Below are 21,371 nucleotides of genomic sequence, written 5' to 3'. Positions count from 1 at the left end.
GCCCATTTTTGGCACGGCGCAGCTCCTGCATGTGCGCTGCACTGCGCTCTGCCGTTTACACTGCCTGTGTCCTCCAATGACTTGCATTACTGCATGATGCATACGGTAGGCACGGTTCATGCGGTAGCACACTGCATATTTTGCTACAGCATTGCATCAAAATGAATACTTCCTTCGTGCCGTGTCACAACCATGGGCGTAACAATCACCCCTGTGACCACTGCCATTGCAGGGGGGCCCAGAGACTTTTGGGGCCCCTCCTCCTCCCTTTTCCCAACTACCAGTGCAGCTAATTAGCAAAAAAAAAAACACCTCCCTATTAGTTCACAAAAAACGCGTGCAGAAGCGTGTGTAATTTTTTTTCTTGCTTCCAGTCGCTGCTTCACAGCAGAACACTCTCTGTTGCCATTCGCTGGCTCCCAATCACATGCCCCACATGGGGTTTAGCGACCAAGAGGGTCCCATGCTATAATTTTTGCAAGGGGGCCCTATTTAGCGTAGTTACGCCCCTGGTCACAACGCGTAAATATGAAAGGGGCCATAGACTTACATCTGCCTTGCTATGAGCTGCGGCGGGGGAGAGTACCGCATTGCGATGCACTGTGTGCGCGGTGTAAAAGGGGTCCTTACAAATAAAATGCACCATATACAGTTCTCTCAATATTTGAAGCAACAACCACAAACACCTGACTTATACAGTATGGTAGGATTGTTCATTCATACCTAAGATAAAAAAGAGGCTTTAAAGACAATCTGTAACATCAAAACGTCCCCTGGGGGGTACTCACCTCGGGTGGGGGAAGCCTCAGGATCATAATGAGGCTTCCCACGCCGTCCTCCTTCCCTCAGGGGTCTCGCGGCAGCCCTCCGTACAGCGGTGACGTCAATATTTACCTTCCCGGCTCCAGCGCAGGCGCTCTGACGGCTGTCGGCTCTGAAGTAGGCGGAAATACCCGATCGCTGTCGGGTCTGCTCTACTGCGCAGGCACAAGTCTCCGGCGCCTGCGCAGTACAGCGGACCCGACGGAGATCGGGTATTTCCGTCTACTTCGGAGCCAAAAGCAGTCACAGCGCCCCCGCTGGAGCCAGCAAAGGTAAATATTGAATTGACAGTCGGGTCTGTCGCCGGCTGTTCGGAGGGCTGCAGCGAGACCCCCGTGGGACAGAGGACGGTGTGGGAAGCCTCATTAGGATCCCGAGGCTTCCCCCACCAGAGGTGAGACGTTGCGTTAGGTGCTACGTTAAGGTCGCTTAACGTGCACCTAATGCAACGCTTGGTGGTGGTGGTGGCAGAGAACGTTAGCAAAGAGCCGCGTTAAGCGGCTCTTTGATGCGTTCGTGATGCGTACTGTCGTACGCATGCGCTGGTGGAGACCACGTGAGCGGAACACTCCGCATCACGTGGTCCCGCCAGTGACGTCAGCACAGTGAATATTAATTAGCCATGTGGCAAATCACTGTGCCTGTGCAAGCAGGCTAACGCGGCAAAGCCGCTCTAACGCCGTGGCATGCTGCATTTTAGATTGACGTGCAGCGTTACAATGTAACGCAAAGTGGGCACTGTGAACAGCCCATTGCAGTTACATTGCTGTGCGTTGGGGAGCGTTACAGGCTGCACTAACGTGCGCCTGTAACGTCCCACTGTGAAAGCAGCCTTAAAGGGAACCTGAAGTGAATAAAATTATTTAAAATAAAAGCATGAAGTAGCTGCAAATGAATATTAAATACTAATCTCCCCATCAGTTCCTCTCAGAAGCTCACCATTTTCTTCTTACAGGGATACCTTCCAGTTCTGACAATATTTTGTCACAACTGAAATATACCAGTTGCTGTCAGTTATATATCAGCAGCTGTCAGTTACAACTGAATGTGCAAGGTAATGTCCATGTTTCCCTATGGCTCAAGTGGGTGATATTACAATTTAACAGTGTGCTGAGCAGGAAGCTGTTATGTGGTAATGGCCATTTTCTAAATGGAGAACTGAGGATTCCATTGATCACAGTGGGCAAATGGGACACAGGAGAGAAGAAAGAGATTGAGGAGTAGACTACATAGGAGGTAAGTATGACCTGTGTGTGGTTATTTTGACTTTTTATTTTCAGTTCAGGTTCTCTTTAAGGCAAGCAAACACCCACACATGCTTCTGATGTTCATAGATCGGAACAGATTATTAAACATTCGGATTACAGTACACATGGCTGCTTCAGCAGCTGATGCTGTAACTTTTACCTTTCTTCAGAACTTGTATTAGAATCAGTGGTGAAACCCTAGTGGAAGAGCGCCACCTAGTGTCTGTCTGATAAATAACGCCTCACTGCTTTTCAGTAGAAACCTGTCTGTCCGTGCTTATTATTATTATTATTATTATTTAGTATTTATATAGCACCGACATATTACGCAGCGCTGTACAGTGTATATATATATATCTTGTCACTAACTGTCCCTCAAAGGAGCTCACAATCTAATCCCTACCATTGCCATATGTCTATATTATGTAGTGTAAGTACTGTAGTCTAGGGCCAATTTTAGGGGGAGCCAATTAACTTATCCGTATGTTTTTGGAATGTGGGAGGAAACCGGAGTGCCCGGAGGAAACATACACAGACACGGAGAGAACATACAAACTCTTTGCAGATAGTGGCCTGGCTGGGATTCGAACCAGGGACCCAGCGCTGCAAGGCAAGAGAGCTAGCCACTACGCCACCATGCTGCTTATTATGAGAGATGGACATGGGATGGATGCTATTGTGGCTTGCATGCAAATTGTATGCAGCCATTCCAATTGAGTGTGAAGTGCATCTGATTAGCCAAGTCCCGAGCTGCCAATTTGCATTTTATTTGCACACAAGCGACAATTATTAGCAGCTTACTGATCCTTTCTGCTCATTATAAAGTTGCTGAACTTCTAGCAATACTGAAAAGCCAGCATCCTGTATCTATAGAGAGATTCCCAATCAAGGATCAGAGACCACTGAGAACTACAAGTTCAGCTGTGTGAATAGCAACTTCAGTCTTCTGTATCATGTTCTCAGACCTTCAATGGTGGTGCTTAACCTTAAGACCCTTCCCCCGGTGGTGCCTAACCCTAAGACCCTCCCTGGTGGTGCATAACCCTAAGACCCCCCTGGTGGTGCCTAACTCTAAGACCCCCCTGGAGGTGCCTAACCCTAAGACCCTCCCTGGTGGTGCTTAACCCTAAGACTTCCCTGGAGGTGCCTAACCCTAAGACCCCCCTGGTGGTGCCTAACCCTAAGACTTCCCTGGTGGTGCCTAACCCTAAGACCCCCCTGGTGGTGCCTAACCCTAAGACCCTCCCTGGTGGTGCCTAACCCTAAGAGCCCCCAGTTGGTGCATAACCCTAAGACCCCCATGGTGGTGCCTAACCCTAAGACCCCCCCTGGTGGTGCCTAACCCTAAGATCCCCCTGGTGGTGCCTAACCCTAAGACTTCCCCCCCAGTGGCGCCTAACCCTAAGACTTCCCTGGTGGTGCCTAACCCTAAATCCTCCCCTGGTGGTGCCTAACCCTAAGAACCCCCCCCTGCACAAACGTATAAATTGTACATACAAATGATAAAATATTTGGTAACATTTGTACATATAAACAAAATAATATAACAAAAACTATGAAATTGCAAGATTCAAAAGATAACATATTTAAAAAATTGTATTGTTCTAATGCTGAAAACGATATTTATCAGGCGCCCAAATTTCTGCTTTAGGTGCCGTATTAACGATATTTGCATTAGCGCCTATGGAGTGCCCAAATCGTCCATTAGCCGCGGACAACCAAATTTCCTGCTACCAGCCTTCGGTGTGTGTTCTCAGTATCTCTCTGTGGGGTTGGTTCACTATCACTACAGCTCCCCTTACTGCACGCTTAGCGTGCCCTCAGAGTTAACGTGCCTTATCAGAGTTATTGTGCCCTGTCAGAGTTGCGTAGCGACCTTATGCCTGCTAATTGGCAATGACAAGAGCTCCACTCATCCTGCCCTGAGCCCCTGCGGGTCCAATCACTTCAAAGGACAATTTTGGCCTCAATTCACTAAGCTTATCTCCTGTCTTTAATAACGTTTCTAGAGTTATCACCGTGGTGATCAGACATGTAGTATTCAGGAAACATTTTACCTCAGGCAAACCTAAAGTTAACTCTTCTGTCTTTAAAATAACTCCAGAATTCTAAAGTCATAGGCCTCAATTCACTAAACTTATCTCCTGTCTTTAATAACTCTTCTAGAGTTCTCACCATGGTGATAAGGCATGTAGTATTCAGGAAACATTTTACCTCAGGCAAGCCTAAAGTTAACTCTTCTGTCTTTAAATTAACTCTCCAATCCTTAAAATAACTCCAGAGTTAAAGACAGGCTGTTCATTAACTCCATGTGAAAATAACTACAGAGGAGGTAAATTAACTACAGAGGAGGTAAATTAACTACAGGAGAGGTAACTTAAGGAATGAAGAGGTAAGATAACTCTCTCACGTGTGGAGGTAAGTTTTCTCTTGCCTTATTATCTCTAGCATGATCTTAGTGAATTGAGGCCAAAGACAGGTTGTTAATTAACTGCGTGTGGAAAAAACTACAGAGGAGGTAACTTAAGGAATGAAGAGATAAGACAACTCTCTCACTATGTGGTGGCAAGTTATCTCTTGCCTTATTATCTCCAGCATGATCTTAGTGAATTGAGGCCAATTATCCCCACACTTTGATTGGCCCAATTAGCTGTCTGTCACTTGTCAGGAAACTTGACAGGCAGCCTATTGGGCCAATAAAAGTGTGGGGATGATGTCTTTTATAGTGATTAGACCAGCAGGGGGACAGGGCAGGACGAGTGGAGCTCTCGTCATTGCCAATTAGCAGGCATAAGTTTGTAGCGCTCGCTATTCTATTCGGATAAGGCACGCATGCTAACTCTGATAAGGTGGCCATACACTGGTCGATTTGCCATCAGATTCGACCAACAGATAGATCCCTCTCTGATCGAATCTGATCAGAGAGGGATCGTATGGCTGCCTTTACTGCAAACAGATTGTGAACCGATTTCAGCATGCAACCAATCACAATCTGTGAAGCTGCCGCCGCTGCTGCCCGCCTGCCAGCTATACATTACCTGATCTGGCCGGCGCGACTCCCCCGGTCTCCACTGTCTTCTTCTCCGCGCTGGTCTCCGGTCCGGCTGGCTTGCTTCACTGAACTACTAGTCCAGGGGAAGTTTAAACAGTAGAGGGCGCTCTACTGTTTAAACTTCCTGCCGGGACAGGAAGTTTGAGGAGGCTGCAGCCCTGGAGCCCGGAGTGGAGAAGAAGACAGCGGAGACCGGGGGAGTTGTGCTGGCCGGAACAGGCAATGTATCTCTGCTGTATTGTGTCAGTCGTCGGGCATTTGAACGCCGCTATCGACGCACTTCTGACCCGCGGGCGATCGAGAGAAATTTTCCGCACGGATGGATCGACGGCAATCGACGGGAACGATTGATTTTGGACGGAAATCGATCGTTCTGTCAGCGTTTGCGTTACGATTTCACAGCAGATTCGATCACAGTGATCGAATCTGCTGTATATCGGCGGGAAAATCGTTAGGTGTATGGGCCCCTTAAAGGGAACCTAAACTGAGAGGGATGTGGATTTTTCCTTGTAAACAATACAAGTTGCTTGGCATCCTGCTGATCTCTTTAGCTGCAGTAGTGGCTGAATCACACCCCTGAAACACGCATGCAGCTAATCCAGTCTGACTTCAGTCAGAGCACCTGATCTGCATGCTTGTTCAGGGGCTGTGGCTAAAAGTATTAGAGACACAAGATCAGCAGGAGAGTCAGGCAACTGGTATTTTTAAAAGGAAAAATACATATCCTTCTCAGTTTAGGTTCCCTTTAACTCTGATAAGGTGCATTAACTGTGATAAGACACATTAACTCTGATAAGGCATGGTAACTCTGATAAGACACATTAACTCTGATAAGGCACGCTAAGCGTGCAGTAAGGGGAGCTATAGTGATAGTGAATCAACCCCAATATCTATTGATCCTCACTGCATGGAGGGGTTAAAATTCATCAGTGATTGGCCAATCATGAATAAAACTGTGTATTAGGCTTTAAGCTGCTGCTCCTCATGTTGTCCACTAGGTTGTGCATTCCTCATTGCATTTCTTTCACTTTTACTGGCCCGCGAAAAACCCTTCGGGCCCTTTCACACTGAGGCGGTGCATCTAAGGAGACTTTCATACTGGGATGTTACGGCGCAACGCAACCGAAGTGAGGCTTTCGCTAGATCCCCGACGCAGGACAAAAACTGTTAACGCTGCGACGCTGCGGTGGCCCGGAAGTCATGTTAGTCTATGGCGACCTAGTAATGATAGCTGTACATGTCCTTTACTACCAGTAAAGCATCCAAGCCTCCTTTAAGTGCAGATATTAAGTTTTCCATAACTACTTCCTGTGGCAATGCGTTTCACATGTTAATCACTCTTACAGAAAAGAACCCTTTCTTAAATAAATGGCAAAAACTTATTTCCTCCATACACAGATCATGCACTCCTAGTCCTTTGCACAAGTCTAGGGACAAAACGCTAATTACGACCGATTCCTAATTACGAGGTCATAATGAGCATCCCTGTCTCCGGTGCTGCTGCTTTGCTTTATAGGGGAAGCTACCAAATACTGTGATCACTGGCAGCCTAATACCGGGATCGGGGGGGGGGGGGGTTAGGAAGGGGGGGAGGACACTGCAGGACCTGGCAACATCTATTTATGCCATATTTAAATAAGGTCAAAGGTAGGGATAGGAAAATAATACTGCAGATGGACTTTAAGGCCTAGTTCACATTATAAATAGCAAGCGCAATCACAATCGCTGAGCGCTTTTGTGACTGCCTAAACAAAATACCTATTTTTACTAGGTAGTCCTGTTCAGTAATAGGGCCATTGCGCCGCATCCCTGCGGCAGAACGTTCAATAATACCCCCGAAAACCCGAGGTAAAATTCCCCGACTTTCCAGGTCGTGGATTTTGCTGCCCGGGGGAGGCAGAGCTTTGTGCTGTTTGTGCCTCTGCTGGAGTCCATCTCGGCGAATCTCCACCTCTCCCCGCCCCTCTCAGTGAAGGAAGACTGAAAGAGGCGGGGAGAGGTGGAGATCCACAAAGACTGACACGAGCAGAGGAAGAGCTACTGCACAAAGCTCCGCCTCTACCCGGAAGGAGCCCCGAATTTTGCATCGGGGATTTCAGGGCTATTATTGATCGTCGTGCTGCGGGGATGCGGCGTTTCAGCTATGGCCTTATTACTGAACAGGGCTACATAGCATAAACAGGTATTTTTTTTAGGCTTCAGACTCACTTTAAAGCACTTTTCCCTGTGCTTTCACAGCGATTTGCGCTTTGTTAAGCGTTTTTCTAAGCGCTTTTGTCCGGCGATTTTTTTTCCCCTTCCTGACGACAATCAGGAAGTGACCTCTTTGACCTGGGACTGAATAAATACTATGTATTTATTTTTCAAAGGGCTCACCAAATCGCAGGAGCCTCGTTTGCGATTGGAAAGAAAGCTCATCGCTCAACACTCACATTGAGAAACATTTCTCAAGCGCTTTTAAAAAATGAAAAGCGCTCATAGTATGAACAAGCCCTTACCCAATAGCAGCTTCAAATGAAATGCTTTGTCTGAAGGTGCTGGTGCAGTGCGAGCCTCTGTCGGTGTGTCTCGTTTGTCTGCCTAGTGCAGCCAATCAACTGCATAGGAGTAAGAAGTTATATTTACCTGTTTTCCGGACGGCTTCTTCTCTCCCTCCACCGGCGGCTCTGAACGTCCGGCTGGTCTCCTGGGTCCCGATCACATGATATGACATGTGATCAGGGTCCAGGAGACCGTGCCAGCATTACAGAGACTCTTCCATCACCCCTCTTCCACCACCGGGTGGTGCTGTAACGCTGACACAGTCTCCTGGATCCCATTCACGTCATATCGTGATCGGAAACCGAGAAGACCTGACAGGTGTACGTTGCTGCCATGGTGGAGGAAGAAGAAGCTGATCCTGCAGTCCAGACAGGTATGCATAAGAGCTCCCTGCCGCCACCCCCCTACTCTGCCGGCACATACCCTGCCGGCACACTTCCGCGTCAGCAGGAAAAATTCAGCCCTCTAGCCAAATAACGTTTTACTTTATTTGACTGCTAAAGGGTTAAAGAAGGTACACACCTTCCCATACCTCCTTACGTTTTAAGGTAAAAAAGATGGACATTTAAGCCACGCCCTTGTTACACCTCTAACCATGCCCCTGCCACACCCCTAGTCACGCATACCATAAATATTTCACCAGAAAAATATGGAGACCCTAAAGCAAAGAAAACAAAATTATGATATAATGATTTGTGTGTGTAGTACAGCTAAGAAATAAAATATTAGGAGCAGAGACATAAGTCTAATATTGTTTCCAGTACAGGAAGAGTTAAGAAACTCCAGTTGTTATCTATGCAAAAGAGCAATTGAGCTCCATGACTCTCAGAGTCGCAGAGAGCTCTGTCTTCTGAAGCTTGTTATCTCAACTGTCAGTCACTGTATTTTCTCTGCAGAGGACAGGTCAAAAGTTCACTAGCCTGCTCTGTAAAATCATTTTGCATGCTGATTAGTGTGTAAACTGCAAATATTAGAGAATGATGCAATGTTCTATAACTGAAAATAAAAATATGAGAATATTTTCTTTGCTACTAATGTTCTAGTAATTATCTGTACTACACATACAATTCATTATATCATCATTTTTTCCCTTCAGTGTCTCTTTAAAGGATAGGACTAAAGTTTGGAGGCAATAACACATTTTTCAGTAGAAATTTTTTTAAAGGATACCCGAAGTGACATGTGACATGATGAGATAGACATGTGTATGTACAGTGCCAAGCACACTAATAACTATGCTGTGTTTCTTTTTTTCTTTCTCTGCCTGAAAGAGTTAAATATCAGGTATGTAAGTGGCTGACTCATTCCTGACTCAGACAGGAAGTGACTACAGTGTGACCCTCATTGATGAGAAATTCCAACTATAAAACACTTTCCTAGCAGAAAATGGCTTCTGAGAGCAAGAAAGAGATGAAAAGGGACAATAGTTCATAGATTTTAGCTCCTGCATACTTCAATGAATGTGTCATTGATCAAAAACAATAAAACAGTTAAACCTTAAAAAGTAGATTTAAACATAAAATAAAACTGTGGAATATCTTAAAAAGTCATTTTTAGGAGAAGGAAGATAGATACAATCATTTATTTCATTAGTTAATTTTCGCTTCGGGTGTCCTTTAAATACATATATTTCCATAGATCTGTACACCAGTCCTGAAAGAGGGACAAATGAGGGATAAAGAGGGACAGTTGGGAGCCATGCCTTCCACTCTACTTTCAGTAAATCCCAAAAAAAGAAGGTGACGCATATCTGCCGGCATTACGGGCGCTGAAAGCCTGTGATCGCCATCTAAGCATCTGTGTTTGTGATGAAGCGCGGGGACGCAGGCATGGATGCCATTACTAAACATCGCCATGCAGAGTGTCCCCGGGCAGATTAATTTTACATAATGCTGCATAAGGGGATTAGAGCTATTTGGGGCACATTAAATCCAAGTCAAACATAACATTTTTATGGCGATCAATCCAAATGTAAAAGATTTATAAACCTAAACCTCTTTAGAGTCCCCCTCGCCAAAGCTGATTAATGAGTTAAAAACGGCGAGTACTTTGTCTAATAAAATAAGCTCTCCCGCAGTTTAGCAAATATGTTTTCCGCGGCTGTAGGTTCCCCGTGCAGGTGTATGAGAGCATCAATGTGACCCTGCAGCTTTATTTATAACGCATTACTGGTCTGAAAGGTTTCATTTCTCATTTTTTTCTCCCCATCACTAAATAGTCAGTCCAGAGTAAATAACGCAACACAGAGAAAAGTTCTCCAATAAAATGAAAATATGAGACTGAAGACACAGACTGTCCAGATTAACACTAGTGAAGGGTCTGTGCAGCAGTGAAAGTGCATGCAGAACACTCCCTGCCTGACGCCTCACCCTAACCGCCACCCCCCTGCATAAACACCCTTTCTGACCCCTCACCCTAACCGCCACCCCCCTGCATAAACACCCTTTCTGACGCCTAACCCTAACCGCCACCCCCCTGCATAAACACCCTTTCTGACGCCTAACCCTAAACGCCCCCTTCCCCGGGCACACCCCCTAGCTGACGCCATTGGTCAACCCCCACCACCTGACACCTAATCCTAAACCGCCCCCTCCCCCCCCCCCCCCCCCCCCCACCGATTCACACTTTACTCGACGATGCCTAACCCTACTCTCACCCAGAACTCCCCCCCACAGAAACCCTTACTGAAGCCTAGCCCAATATCCTCCCCCCCCCCCCACACAGACACCATTCCTGATGCTTAACCCTAAACCCCCCTCGCAGACGCACACTACCAAACACCAACTGCCCCCCTCCAGCACAAAGCTGGTACTGTGCCTATACTGGATCCCAAATGTAAATATTGCCACGCGCATCAAGGGGGTGCCAGCGCTGGATCCGTGTTGCACAGGAGGAAGCCTCGTTAGGATCCAGAGGCTTTCCCCTCCTGAGGTAAGTAACCCCCAGGGGCAAAGCCAATATAAAAAAAAGTCAGATACTTACCTATGGCCTTGGAAGGTTCTGGATCCTATAGAGCCTTCCCTGTCCTCTGAAGCCTCCCGAGGGCTCACAGCAGTGTATTCCACCAATTAGCTGAGTACACACAACGGGGGTGACAGTGCTAGAATGAGGGGAGCAAGACAAGACAGGAAAGGCTCTATAGGACCCAGACCCTTCCAGGCCATAGGTAAGTATCTAACTTTTATATATATATATATATATTTACTTTAACGTGGAGCTTAACTCTTGCACAAGACAGAAGGAAAACATAGAGAAATCCACTATGTATGTATTTAGAGAGTTTAGCCTATCTAATTCCCCCTCATCTGTGACTATGGACAAGTATAATGTGATCTCTCAGCTGTATTTGGGCCTCGGCAGAGCAGCTAATTTGTAAACACAGGATGTTAAAGTGGATGCGAGATGAAAAACTAACTGTAACAAGTAACTTTAGAAGTAAGTCTATATATCTTATCTAAAGTTTAGTTTTTGTTTTGTTTTTTAACACGTTTATTGGCAAATTGAACTAGTACAAGGATAAACATTTGCAGAGTCCAAAACATAACACAGCAGAAAAGAATCAAGGCCATTCAATCAAGTGTACATAGTAAACTGATTCAAGTTACAATAAATGTGACTAAGGCACTAATAGTGTTTCAGATAGTATATGATGGTAGATTATACACATGGCATCTGCTACAGTAACATACAATTGTTGTACAATCCAAACAAGTTGCAAGGGCGGGCAAGTCACTTATGTAACTAATTAACAAAAACAAGAAACACATGAAATGCACATTCATATTATCTAATACAGGAGAAATAATTAGGTTATATTTTCTAGTGGCAACAAAGCTGGATTATAAAGCATCACATATCCCGACTCAGTATGCAATACAAAATTATATTATTAAGTTTAGATAGTTTACACAACAAATCTAGCTGCAAACTGCTTCAACAGTATATGATTATTTCTTCCTGTGATACAATGAGGACAGCCATGTTCTGTTTGTCATCATTACACACAGGCAAGCTGATAGCATCTCCAGCCCTCAGCTTGTGATAACGTCACTCCCCTCTCCTCCTCCCCTCTGCCTCTGAAATTTCTGGCTTGTAACACCTCTTCCTCCTCCTGCCCAGACTGAGCTCCCATAAGCCCTTGCTACAGTGCCAAAGCACAAAAGGAGCTGTGGGCGAGGCTTGTTTAGTTTATAGGGAAGTAGAGTATTAAAACAAAAACTAAAAAGTATTGGGCTTGAGGAATGCCCTATAAACTATACAAAAGGAACACAATTACGCAATGAGTAAAAGTTTATTTCGGATTCCACTTTAACCCTGCATCCATGAAAGCAGGAAGTAGACACACTTAAGATTTAGTGCAGGATTTGCATCAGCCGTAAACAGGAAATGTTTTTCTTTAAACATTATTATGCTTTAAAGGTTAGTTATGAGTTCAGGTCCACTTTAATGCCATGGCTGGCTGGGATATGCCTCTGTTTCCCGGCTGGGGGCATCATGTGACCGGTGATGTCAGGTGACTGTCTCAGTAGAGCAGTCAGCCGCTGTCCCCAGCGCAGGAACGGTGGAGGTAAGCAGAATTGCAGGTGTGCGGGATATATTAAGCTGTATTCTCTGCGTTCTGGCCTCCTCATCAGAATGCAGCTATTCAGCTAAATGAGGCCTCAAGTGGACCAGTCGAGAGAGAAACATAAGCGTTACGAATGCTAAGCACAGCGACGCCACCAAAAATCACGGGGACGCAGCTAAATATAAAACTGCCAATTAAAACAGAAGTTATTCACAATTATTCAGAGTTAGGTGAACAAGAAAGATCTCCCATGATGCATCACTGCTGAATATAGGAAAAAAACACTGAGATATGCCCCTAAAAAGCCAGATACACAGTGAGAAGGCTTTCTGGACCTCTGAGCCCCTTACAACACCCTAGTGGTTCCAGGGCCAATTCTAGACACAATGGGGCTCTGGGCAAATATGAGGGGCCACCCTGACTCCCCCCCACCCCACCCTCACCCCATATAGCATCATTAGGAACCCTTTCCTCCCAGATAGCAGCCTTAGGTGGCAGAGCCAGATCAACCACAAGGTAATCCTAGGCAGTTGCCTAGGGCCTAGAGAGAGCCTAGGGGCCTGGTGGATGGTAATCCCCACTAAAACTTACTAAAAAAGCCAGGAGATCAACAGTGGTGGGCAAAAACTGCTATCGTGCCTAGGACCCCATTTCTTCTCAATCCTCTTCAGTTAGGGTGCCCCCTTGTTACCCCCACCACAAATGAAAGTATTAAGTGTCCCTTTCCCTCAGGGCCCTTTCACACCGGGGCGGCCCACCACCGGGCAATGAAAGTCTATGGAGACTTCCATACTGCCACAGTACGTGCGACGCAAAGGAAGTGACGTTTTTGCCGCATTCCCGACACTAGGACAAAACTACGTTAACGTGCGTACTTGCTGCGCTCTGAGTCGGGCCGGAAGTCATGTTAGTTTATGGTGATGTGGGTTTTTTAAACAACGACGCCGCGGCAGCGTATTTTTACAATAAGCTTCTACGCACCTCTGCATACCCCGAAGCAGGAAGTGCACGTCACTTCCTGCTTGGCCAGAATGGGAATACTGCGTAGTAACGCGGTATTGCCCGAAGGCCTGTTTTTGGCAGTGTGAGACCGGCCTCAAGCAGCAGCATCTGGTGGCCATTTTGAACCTCTCCCCCCCAGATAGCAACATTAGGTAGCCCCCTTGTCTCCCCTCCCCAGATAGTTGCATTACTTTTCCCCTTTGTCATCATCACCTGTCTAGTAGAGCACTCGCCCCGCCCCCTCCTTCAGCAGCAGGGGAGTAGCAATAGGGGTTGCAGAGGTTGCGACCGCATCGGAGCCCTTGGGCCAGAGGGGCCCCGAAGGGCCCTCCCTCAACCACAGTATTAGCTCTCTATTGGTCCTGTGCTCATAATAATCACTTATATAGATACTTTGAATAGTAGTAATCATTAACTGTTCCCCATCCCCTTCTTGCACCTCTGACACTGTAGTTGCCATTGGCAGATTTTGGTGCGCCGTATCAATTGCTAAGTAAAGAGTGCTTGGGGGGCCCCAATGTAAAACTTGCATCGGGGGCCCATAGCTCCTTAGCTTCGCCACTGTTCAGCAGCCTTCTATCTTCATTCCCACCGGTGTCTTCTCCTTTCCCTGCAGGCTTACACAAGGATAAAGATGCTATGGGGATAGAGACAGAAGGATTCTGAAGGCAGGAGGAGGAGCATTCAAATTGGACAGGTGAAAACGTTCCACTGCGAGTATTCTGCAATAAAATAGGGCTGGGGGGAAGGGCCTAATTCTATCTGGCGAAAGTGGGGAGACCTGGGGACCTATATAGCCAACAGGGCCCTGGGCAAATGCCCAGTTTGCCCCTATGGTTGTGGCGGACCTGACTGTACTAATCATGGACACACCAAGATTTTGATAGGGCTTCACAGACACCAACTTACAGAAACAGCAGCTGCACTGAATATACCGTTATATTAAGTTATAATATGGCCTTGACAAATCAATCGGTTGTAAACAACAAGGACGAGTTTTCAGCCTTACACAATAACCCTCCATCATCTTATTACAGTAGGAAAACAGATAATATTACCATGAATTATAAATAAACTTTGAAACACTCTAACCACTTGTTCCACAATTTATAACGTTCTTTTTCACGCACTTTCTATTTACGTCCCGACGTTTACACACTGCTAAGTCTTCGGTTATACAGTTTGACATATTTATGTTAGAAGTACATCTGCCGTGTAAAATATGCCGTCTCCAGGTATCTGGGACATTGGCTAGCTGTGATGCCACGTGCAGCGGCTCGAGGAGAAGGGGACTCACCAATCAGCGCCACCAATCAGGAGAGGGGACTCACCAATCAGCACCACCAATCAGGAGAGGGGACTCACCAATCAGCACCATCAATCAGGAGAGCGGACTCACCAATCAGCACCACCAATCAGGAGAGGGGACTCACCAATCAGCACCACCAATCAGGAGAAGGAACTCACCAATCAGCACCACCAATCAGGAGAGGGAACTCACCAATCAGCACCACCAATCAGGAGAGGGGACTCACCAATCAGCACCACCAATCAGGAGAGGGAACTCACCAATCAGCACCACCAATCAGGAGAGGGGACTCACAAATCAGCACCACCAATCAGGAGAGGTAACTCACCAATCAGCACCACCAATCAGGAGAGGGGACTCACCAATCAGCACCACCAATCAGGAGAGAGAACTCACCAATCAGCACCACCAATCAGGAGAGGAGACTCACCAATCAGCACCACCAATCAGGAGAGGAGACTCACCAATCAGCACCATCAATCAGGAGAGGGGACTCACCAATCAGCACCACCAATCAGGAGAGGGAACTCACCAATCAGCACCACTAATCAGGAGAGGGGACTCCCCAATCAGCGCCACCAATCAGGAGAGGGAACTCACCAATCAGCACCATCAATCAGGAGAGGGAACTCACCAATCAGCACCACCAATCAGCAGAGGGGACTCACCAATCAGCACCACCAATCAGGAGAGGGTACTCACCAATCAGCACCACCAATCAGGAGAGGGGAGTCACCAATCAGCACCACCAATCAGGAGAGGGGACTCACCAATCAGCGCCACCAATCAGGAGGGGGACCTCACCAATCAGCACCACCAATCAGGAGAGGGGACTCACCAATCAGCACCACCAATCAGGAGAGGGAACTCACCAATCAGCACCATCAATCAGGAGAGGGAACTCACCAATCAGCACCACCAATCAGGAGAGGGGACTCACCAATAAGCACCACCAATCAGCAGAGGGGACTCACCAATCAGCACCACCAATCAGGAGAGGGGACTCACCAATCAGCGCCACCAATCAGGAGGGGGACCTCACCAATCAGCACCACCAATCAGGAGAGGGAACTCACCAATCAGCACCACCAATCAGGAGGGGGAACTCACCAATCAGCACCACTAATCAGGAGAGAGAACTCACCAATCAGCACCACCAATCAGGAGAGGGAACTAACCAATGAGCACCACCAATCAGGAGAGGGGACTCACCAATCAGCACCACCAATCAGGAGAGGGGACTCACAAATCAGCACCACCAATCAGGAGAGGGAACTCACCAATTAGCACCACCAATCAGGAGAGGGGACTCACCAATTAGCACCACCAATCAGGAGAGAGAACTCACCAATCAGCTCCACCAATCAGGAGAGGAGACTCACCAATCAGCACCATCAATCAGGAGAGGGGACTCACCAATCAGCACCATCAATCAGGAGAGCGGACTCACCAATCAGCACCACCAATCAGGAGAGGGTACTCACCAATCAGCGCCTTGAATAGGTTGCTTCTAAACATGCAGATGACCTTCTCGATGGCCCGTCTCAGTGGCCGGTCACTCGGTTTCCTCAGCTTGCTGCAGTACTCCTCCAGCAGTGACAGCGCTCGCTCAGTATCTGTGCAGAGAGAGCAATGGGAAGGCATTCTTAGTAGGTGTCATACATAAGGGACGTATCCCTAAGCCCAATCTACACGATATGATTCTTTGTGCGATTCGATTACAATTCTATTTACAATTCGATTAAATCTGACATGTCCGATAGGGATTCGATTCAAATCGATTTGCCATTGCAAAACAATGGCAAATAGAATTGAATCTTGATCGGACATGTCGCATTTAATCGAATCGTAAATAGAATCGTAATCGAATCGCACAAAGAATCGTATCGTGTAGATGGGGCTTAAAGTGCACGTGTGGCGTCACCAAAGGTGGAAAAGATAAATGGCAGATCATACAGTCAAGCTAAAAACATGCATATGATGACCTCACCCAGAGCAGCAAAGAAGCACATAGTGAAAATAAAAGAGACGTGAGTCAATCCACATACTCAGTGGGTCAATGCATACGAGGGAAGCCCATGAGATGTAACGAGGCAGATATCATTGGTGGATCCCTATGCTAACAGCAGATGCCTACACAATCAACAAGCAATTCCAGAGACGACCATCACTTCCATAGATGCCTGAAAACAGTGTGGGACATTTTTCAAGAGTGTCTGAGACAAAATATTGGTAGGTTTTTTAGAAATTCATGCAGAACTGTCTGAGACATCTTAAGAAATCACACAGTAGTGCAGACTCCTTCTTAAAGGGAAGGTTCAAGCAAAATAAAAAAAATTAGTTTCACTTACCTGGGGCTTCTGCCAGCCCCATGCAGCCATTCTGTGCCCTCGTAGTCACTCACTGCTGCTCCAGTCCCCCACTGGCAGCATGCCGACCTCGGAGGTCGGCGGGCCGCATTGCGTACATTTTTACGCATTCCCGCTAGTGCAGGAACATTAACAAATACATTTTTACGCATTAAAAATTTGTTCATTGAACCAGTTATGCGTAAAAATGTTTTTGTTAATGTTCCTGCACTAGCGGGAATGCGTAAAAAGGCTGGTAGAAGCCCCAGGTAGGTGAAACTCATTTTTTTATGTTGCTTGGACCTTCCCTTTAAAGAAAATCTGTAATGAAAAAAACTCCCCTGGGGAGTACTCACCTCGGGTGGGGGAAGCCTCCGGATCCTATTGAGGCTTCCCCCGTCCTCCTCAGTCCCACAGAGGCGGCAGCGATAAAGCTCCCCGAACAGCAGTGATGTAAATATTTACCTTTTGGCTCCAGCGCAGGATCCGCTCTTCCCACGGAGATAGGCGAAATTAGCCGATCTCCGTCGGGCCGCTCTACTGTGCAGGCGCAAGTCTCCTGCGCCTGTGCAGTAGAGCGGTCCCGACGGAGATCGGCTATTTTTGCCTATCTCCGTCAGAAGAGCCACAACAGCGCCCCCGCTGGAGCCCGAAAATGTAAATATTGCACAGGCTGTCGGATTTGTCGCCTGTGCCTTCCGGGGGCTGCAGCAAGACCGCCGTGGGACACAGGAGGACGGGGTAAGCCTCGATAGGGACCTGAGGCTTCCCCCTACTGAGGTGATCACCCCCTAGGGGAACTTTTTTCAGTACAGGTTTTCTTTAACCACTTGAGGACTGCAGGGCTAAACCCGGCTAGTGACCAGGCAATTTTTAGCTAAATTGGCCACTGCAGCTTTAAGGCCAAGCTGCAGGGCCGCACAACTCAGCACACAAGTGATTCCCCCCCTCTTTTCTCCCCACCAACAGAGCTCTCTGTTGGTGGGGTCTGATCGCTCCCCCCATGTTTATTTTTTTAAAAATAAATATTATTCCTTTTGTTTTTTTTGTTCAAAACCCCTGTTTCTTTAAGTTTATTCCCTCCCTCCCTCCCTCCCCACAGCCAGCCAATTATGGCGATCGCCTCTCATAGGCTTCTGCCTATGAGAGCCGATTGCTCTCTTGTCCCCCATGGGGACAGCCGTGTCACACGGCTGTCCCCAGTGCAGCGCTGCTGCTCATCGCAGCGCTGCACCTAGTAAATAGACGGCGTGATCGCCGTCTAACAGTCTCCCGAGCGGCAATAGCCGCTCGGAAACTGAAGGCGGGGCGGAGCTCCGCCCTCCGAGCATGAGATGCGCGCGCACCATGCGCGCGATCTCATGCAAAACAGAGCCCCAGGACTTTATGCCAATTGGCGTTATGCGGTCCTGGGGCTGCCGCCGCGGCCACGCCTACTGGCGTGACGCGGGCGGCAGAAGGTTAAAGGACAGGTGCAAACAGGAAAAAAAATAAGATCTACTTACCCGGGGCTTCCTCCAGTCCCTGCAAACGTATATGTCCCTCCTGCAGCTCCGGTGTCCTGCAATCCCCTCTGTTGCAGATGTCAGGTCGACATCCTCTGCGCCTGCGCAAGAACACGGCCACGTGGTCTGGACCGCACTCATGTGGTCTGGAGTGTTCTGCGCAGGCACAGAAGTACTGTGTCTGTGCAGAATGCTCCAGGCCACGTGAGCGTGACCACGAGCTGCGCATCCGTTTGCTCAAGCGGGAGGGACACATACGCTTGCAGGGACTGGAGGAAGCCCCAGGTCAGTAGATCTTATTTTTTCCTGTTCGCATGGGTCCTTTAAACGTTTCTTAAATGGGAGGAGTTAGGAAGGTTTCTCAGACAGTGCAGTGTGTGAGGGAAATTGCTGTTGCTGAGGTAACCAATACATCTGCTGTATTGCATCACTGCCCAGCCCTGGAAGGGTTAAGCACAGAACAGTTTCACAGGATTCAGCAGGGGAAGGAGCACTTCACAAATCATGTCTAGTCTACATTGCTGCACAAGCTGCAGAAGTGCTATTAAAGTGCTATTAAAGAGACACTAAAGCGGAAAAAAAAATATGATATAGTGAATTGGTTGTGTACTATGAATAATTACTAGAAGATTAGCAGCAAAGAAAATATTCTCATACTTTTATTTTCAGGTATATAGTGTTTTTTCTAACATTGCATCATTCTATAATATGTGCAGATTACACAACACTCAGCATTCAAAATGAGTCTTTCAGAGCAGTCTGTGAAGTAATGACCTCTCCTCTAGCAGAGGAAAAGTAAATAGTCCAGGAACAGTAGAGAAAATAAAAGTCAGATAACAGCCCTCTCCACGACAGGAAGCATGAGACAGTTCCAACTGTTCTGTGTCCTGCACGCACTAGGCAACGAGAACAACAACATCCGAAATCCCATCATGCTTTGCACAGCATCAGAGGAAAAATGCCTGGGCAGATTTCTTCTGTGCAGCTAAGAATGAGGCTTAGGTGAGAAAAACAAAGTTCTGATGCTGTGAAACTGTTAAAGAAACACCAAGCCTTTTCAGTGCTGCTGAGTACATTTTTAGTCTTGAAGTTCACTTTAATAGCGGCAGTTTAGCGTTAAACCGTAATCCAGAATACCAATCAGTAGCTGATACCCCCTTTCCCATGAGAAATCTTTTCCTTTTCACAAACTGATCATCAGGGGGCTCTGTATGGCTAATATTGTGGTGAAACCCCTTCCACAGTGTGATGTCATGACCAGTTTCCTGTCTGTAAACCTTGTTGGAAATAGATGTTTACAGCTGTTTCCAACTGCTAAAAAAGCAATCAGCATCTCCTTCAACTGATGCTGTGCAAAGCATGATGGGATTTCCTATGTTGTTGTTCACATTGCCTAGCAACTGGGAGGGGTGATCAGGATAGTGTCTCGTGCTCCCTGTCACCTCCTTTCAAACAAAAAGATGGATGCCCCCATGAAATCACAAACATTTGCCTGTTCTTTTAAAACAGGGTGGGTAAGAGCTTATATTACCTATCTATTTTAATTAACATAACTAATGTAACTTAATGGCAGTATGATTGTTTAGGCTGAAGTTCCTCTTTAAAGAGGAGCTGTCAGCCATACTACCTCAGAAAAAAACCCACATATACAGTATTAGTAGATAAATACCTGGTCTACTTACATAACACATGCATTGCATTGTCCACATTTTGATTTTAGTGATTTTTCTGCAGTAAAAAAGAGAAAATCCTTCTTAGCATTTCCCATTTTAAGTGTGGCTATTTTGAAGCCAATTCTGATGTAATTTCCTCCCTTAGTCTCCTCTGCCTGATTTGCCTGCCCTTCACTATAGAAAGTGCATTGTCTCAGCATGAGAAATAGTGGCCAATTAGAGAGGAACAGAGGTGTGGGAGGGGAAAACAGGAAGGAAAGAGGCTCCAGCCAATCAGGCTGCATTAATTAAGTCTGAGGGGACAGAAGCAAAAAAGGACAACCCAGCATGCCCTGCAACTTCCTTTCTGTGTACCAAATAAGAGTCAGGTAAACTGGGGAATGATCATTTATCAACAAGAAAAGTAATAGCAATTTTAACTTTTGGATTGCCTGGTTAGCATCCCTATTACTGGTTTACCAGATAAAACTAAAGAATTTATTTTTTATTTTATGCACCACAGTTACTCTTTAACCTATTTTGGTTCCTGAACGTAGAAACTACGCGCGGCCGATCGCGCGCGTGCACGCGCACTCCCGGCCGCGGATTCGGTAGCCACGGAATCAATGTATCGGGCTATGGTGCCCGATCACTGATTTCTCTCCCCTGCTGAAAAAGCGACAGCTTCTCTCGTAAGCTGTGCTTTTTCTGGCCGTTTCCTCCCCTCTGCGTCACTCTAAGCGTGTGTTACGCTTAGAGTGACGTCATGTAAACAAACTCATGGCCGCCATCTTGTGGCCAAAAAGTAAAACTACAACTAAAAGTAAAAAAAAATTTAAAACAGCACACAAATACATTATAAAACTATAGTTTACATCCCACCCTCCCAAAAATACCCAAATAAAATGTTTAATATAAAAAAAAACATTACAATAAAACAAAAAAAAACATGTAAATATTTACCTAAGGGTCTAAACTTTTTAAATATCGATGTAAAGATGAAATATTTCTATATATTTTTTATTTTAAACTTGTAAATAGTGATAGATGCAAAGCGGAAAAAAATGCACCTTTATTTCCAAATAAAATATTGTCGCCATACATTGTGATAGGGACATAATTTTAACGGTGTAATAACTGGGACATATGGGCAAATACAATACGTGAGTTTTAATTATGGAGGCATGTATTATTTTAAAACTACAATGGCTGAAAACTGAGAAATAATGATTTTTTCCGTTTTTTTCTTATTCTTCCTGTTAAAATGCATTTACAGTAAAGTGGCTCTTAGCAAAATGTACCCCCCAAAGAAAGCCTAATTGGTGG

The 21,371-nt window shown here is 46.4% G+C and overlaps 1 protein-coding gene across 6 annotated transcripts in view; it reads right to left on the bottom strand.

The window, feature by feature from the left end:
- DLG2 (discs large MAGUK scaffold protein 2) overlaps nucleotides 1-21,371 on the bottom strand; it is a 1,711,631-nt gene that overhangs the window by 1,680,324 nt on the left and 9,936 nt on the right. For all 6 annotated transcript variants that reach the window (XM_068266685.1, XM_068266688.1, XM_068266686.1 and 3 more), the window contains exon 2: nucleotides 16,025-16,156. In XM_068266685.1, the coding sequence (XP_068122786.1) occupies nucleotides 16,025-16,156 (132 nt within the window). The remainder of the gene's footprint in view (nucleotides 1-16,024; nucleotides 16,157-21,371) is intronic.

Source organism: Hyperolius riggenbachi, chromosome 2 (genome assembly GCF_040937935.1).
Source record: "Hyperolius riggenbachi isolate aHypRig1 chromosome 2, aHypRig1.pri, whole genome shotgun sequence".
Classification (NCBI taxonomy): Eukaryota; Metazoa; Chordata; class Amphibia; order Anura; family Hyperoliidae; genus Hyperolius; species Hyperolius riggenbachi.
Note: the sequence above shows the minus strand (reverse complement) of the source record. Positions and strands in the feature narration are given on the sequence as shown.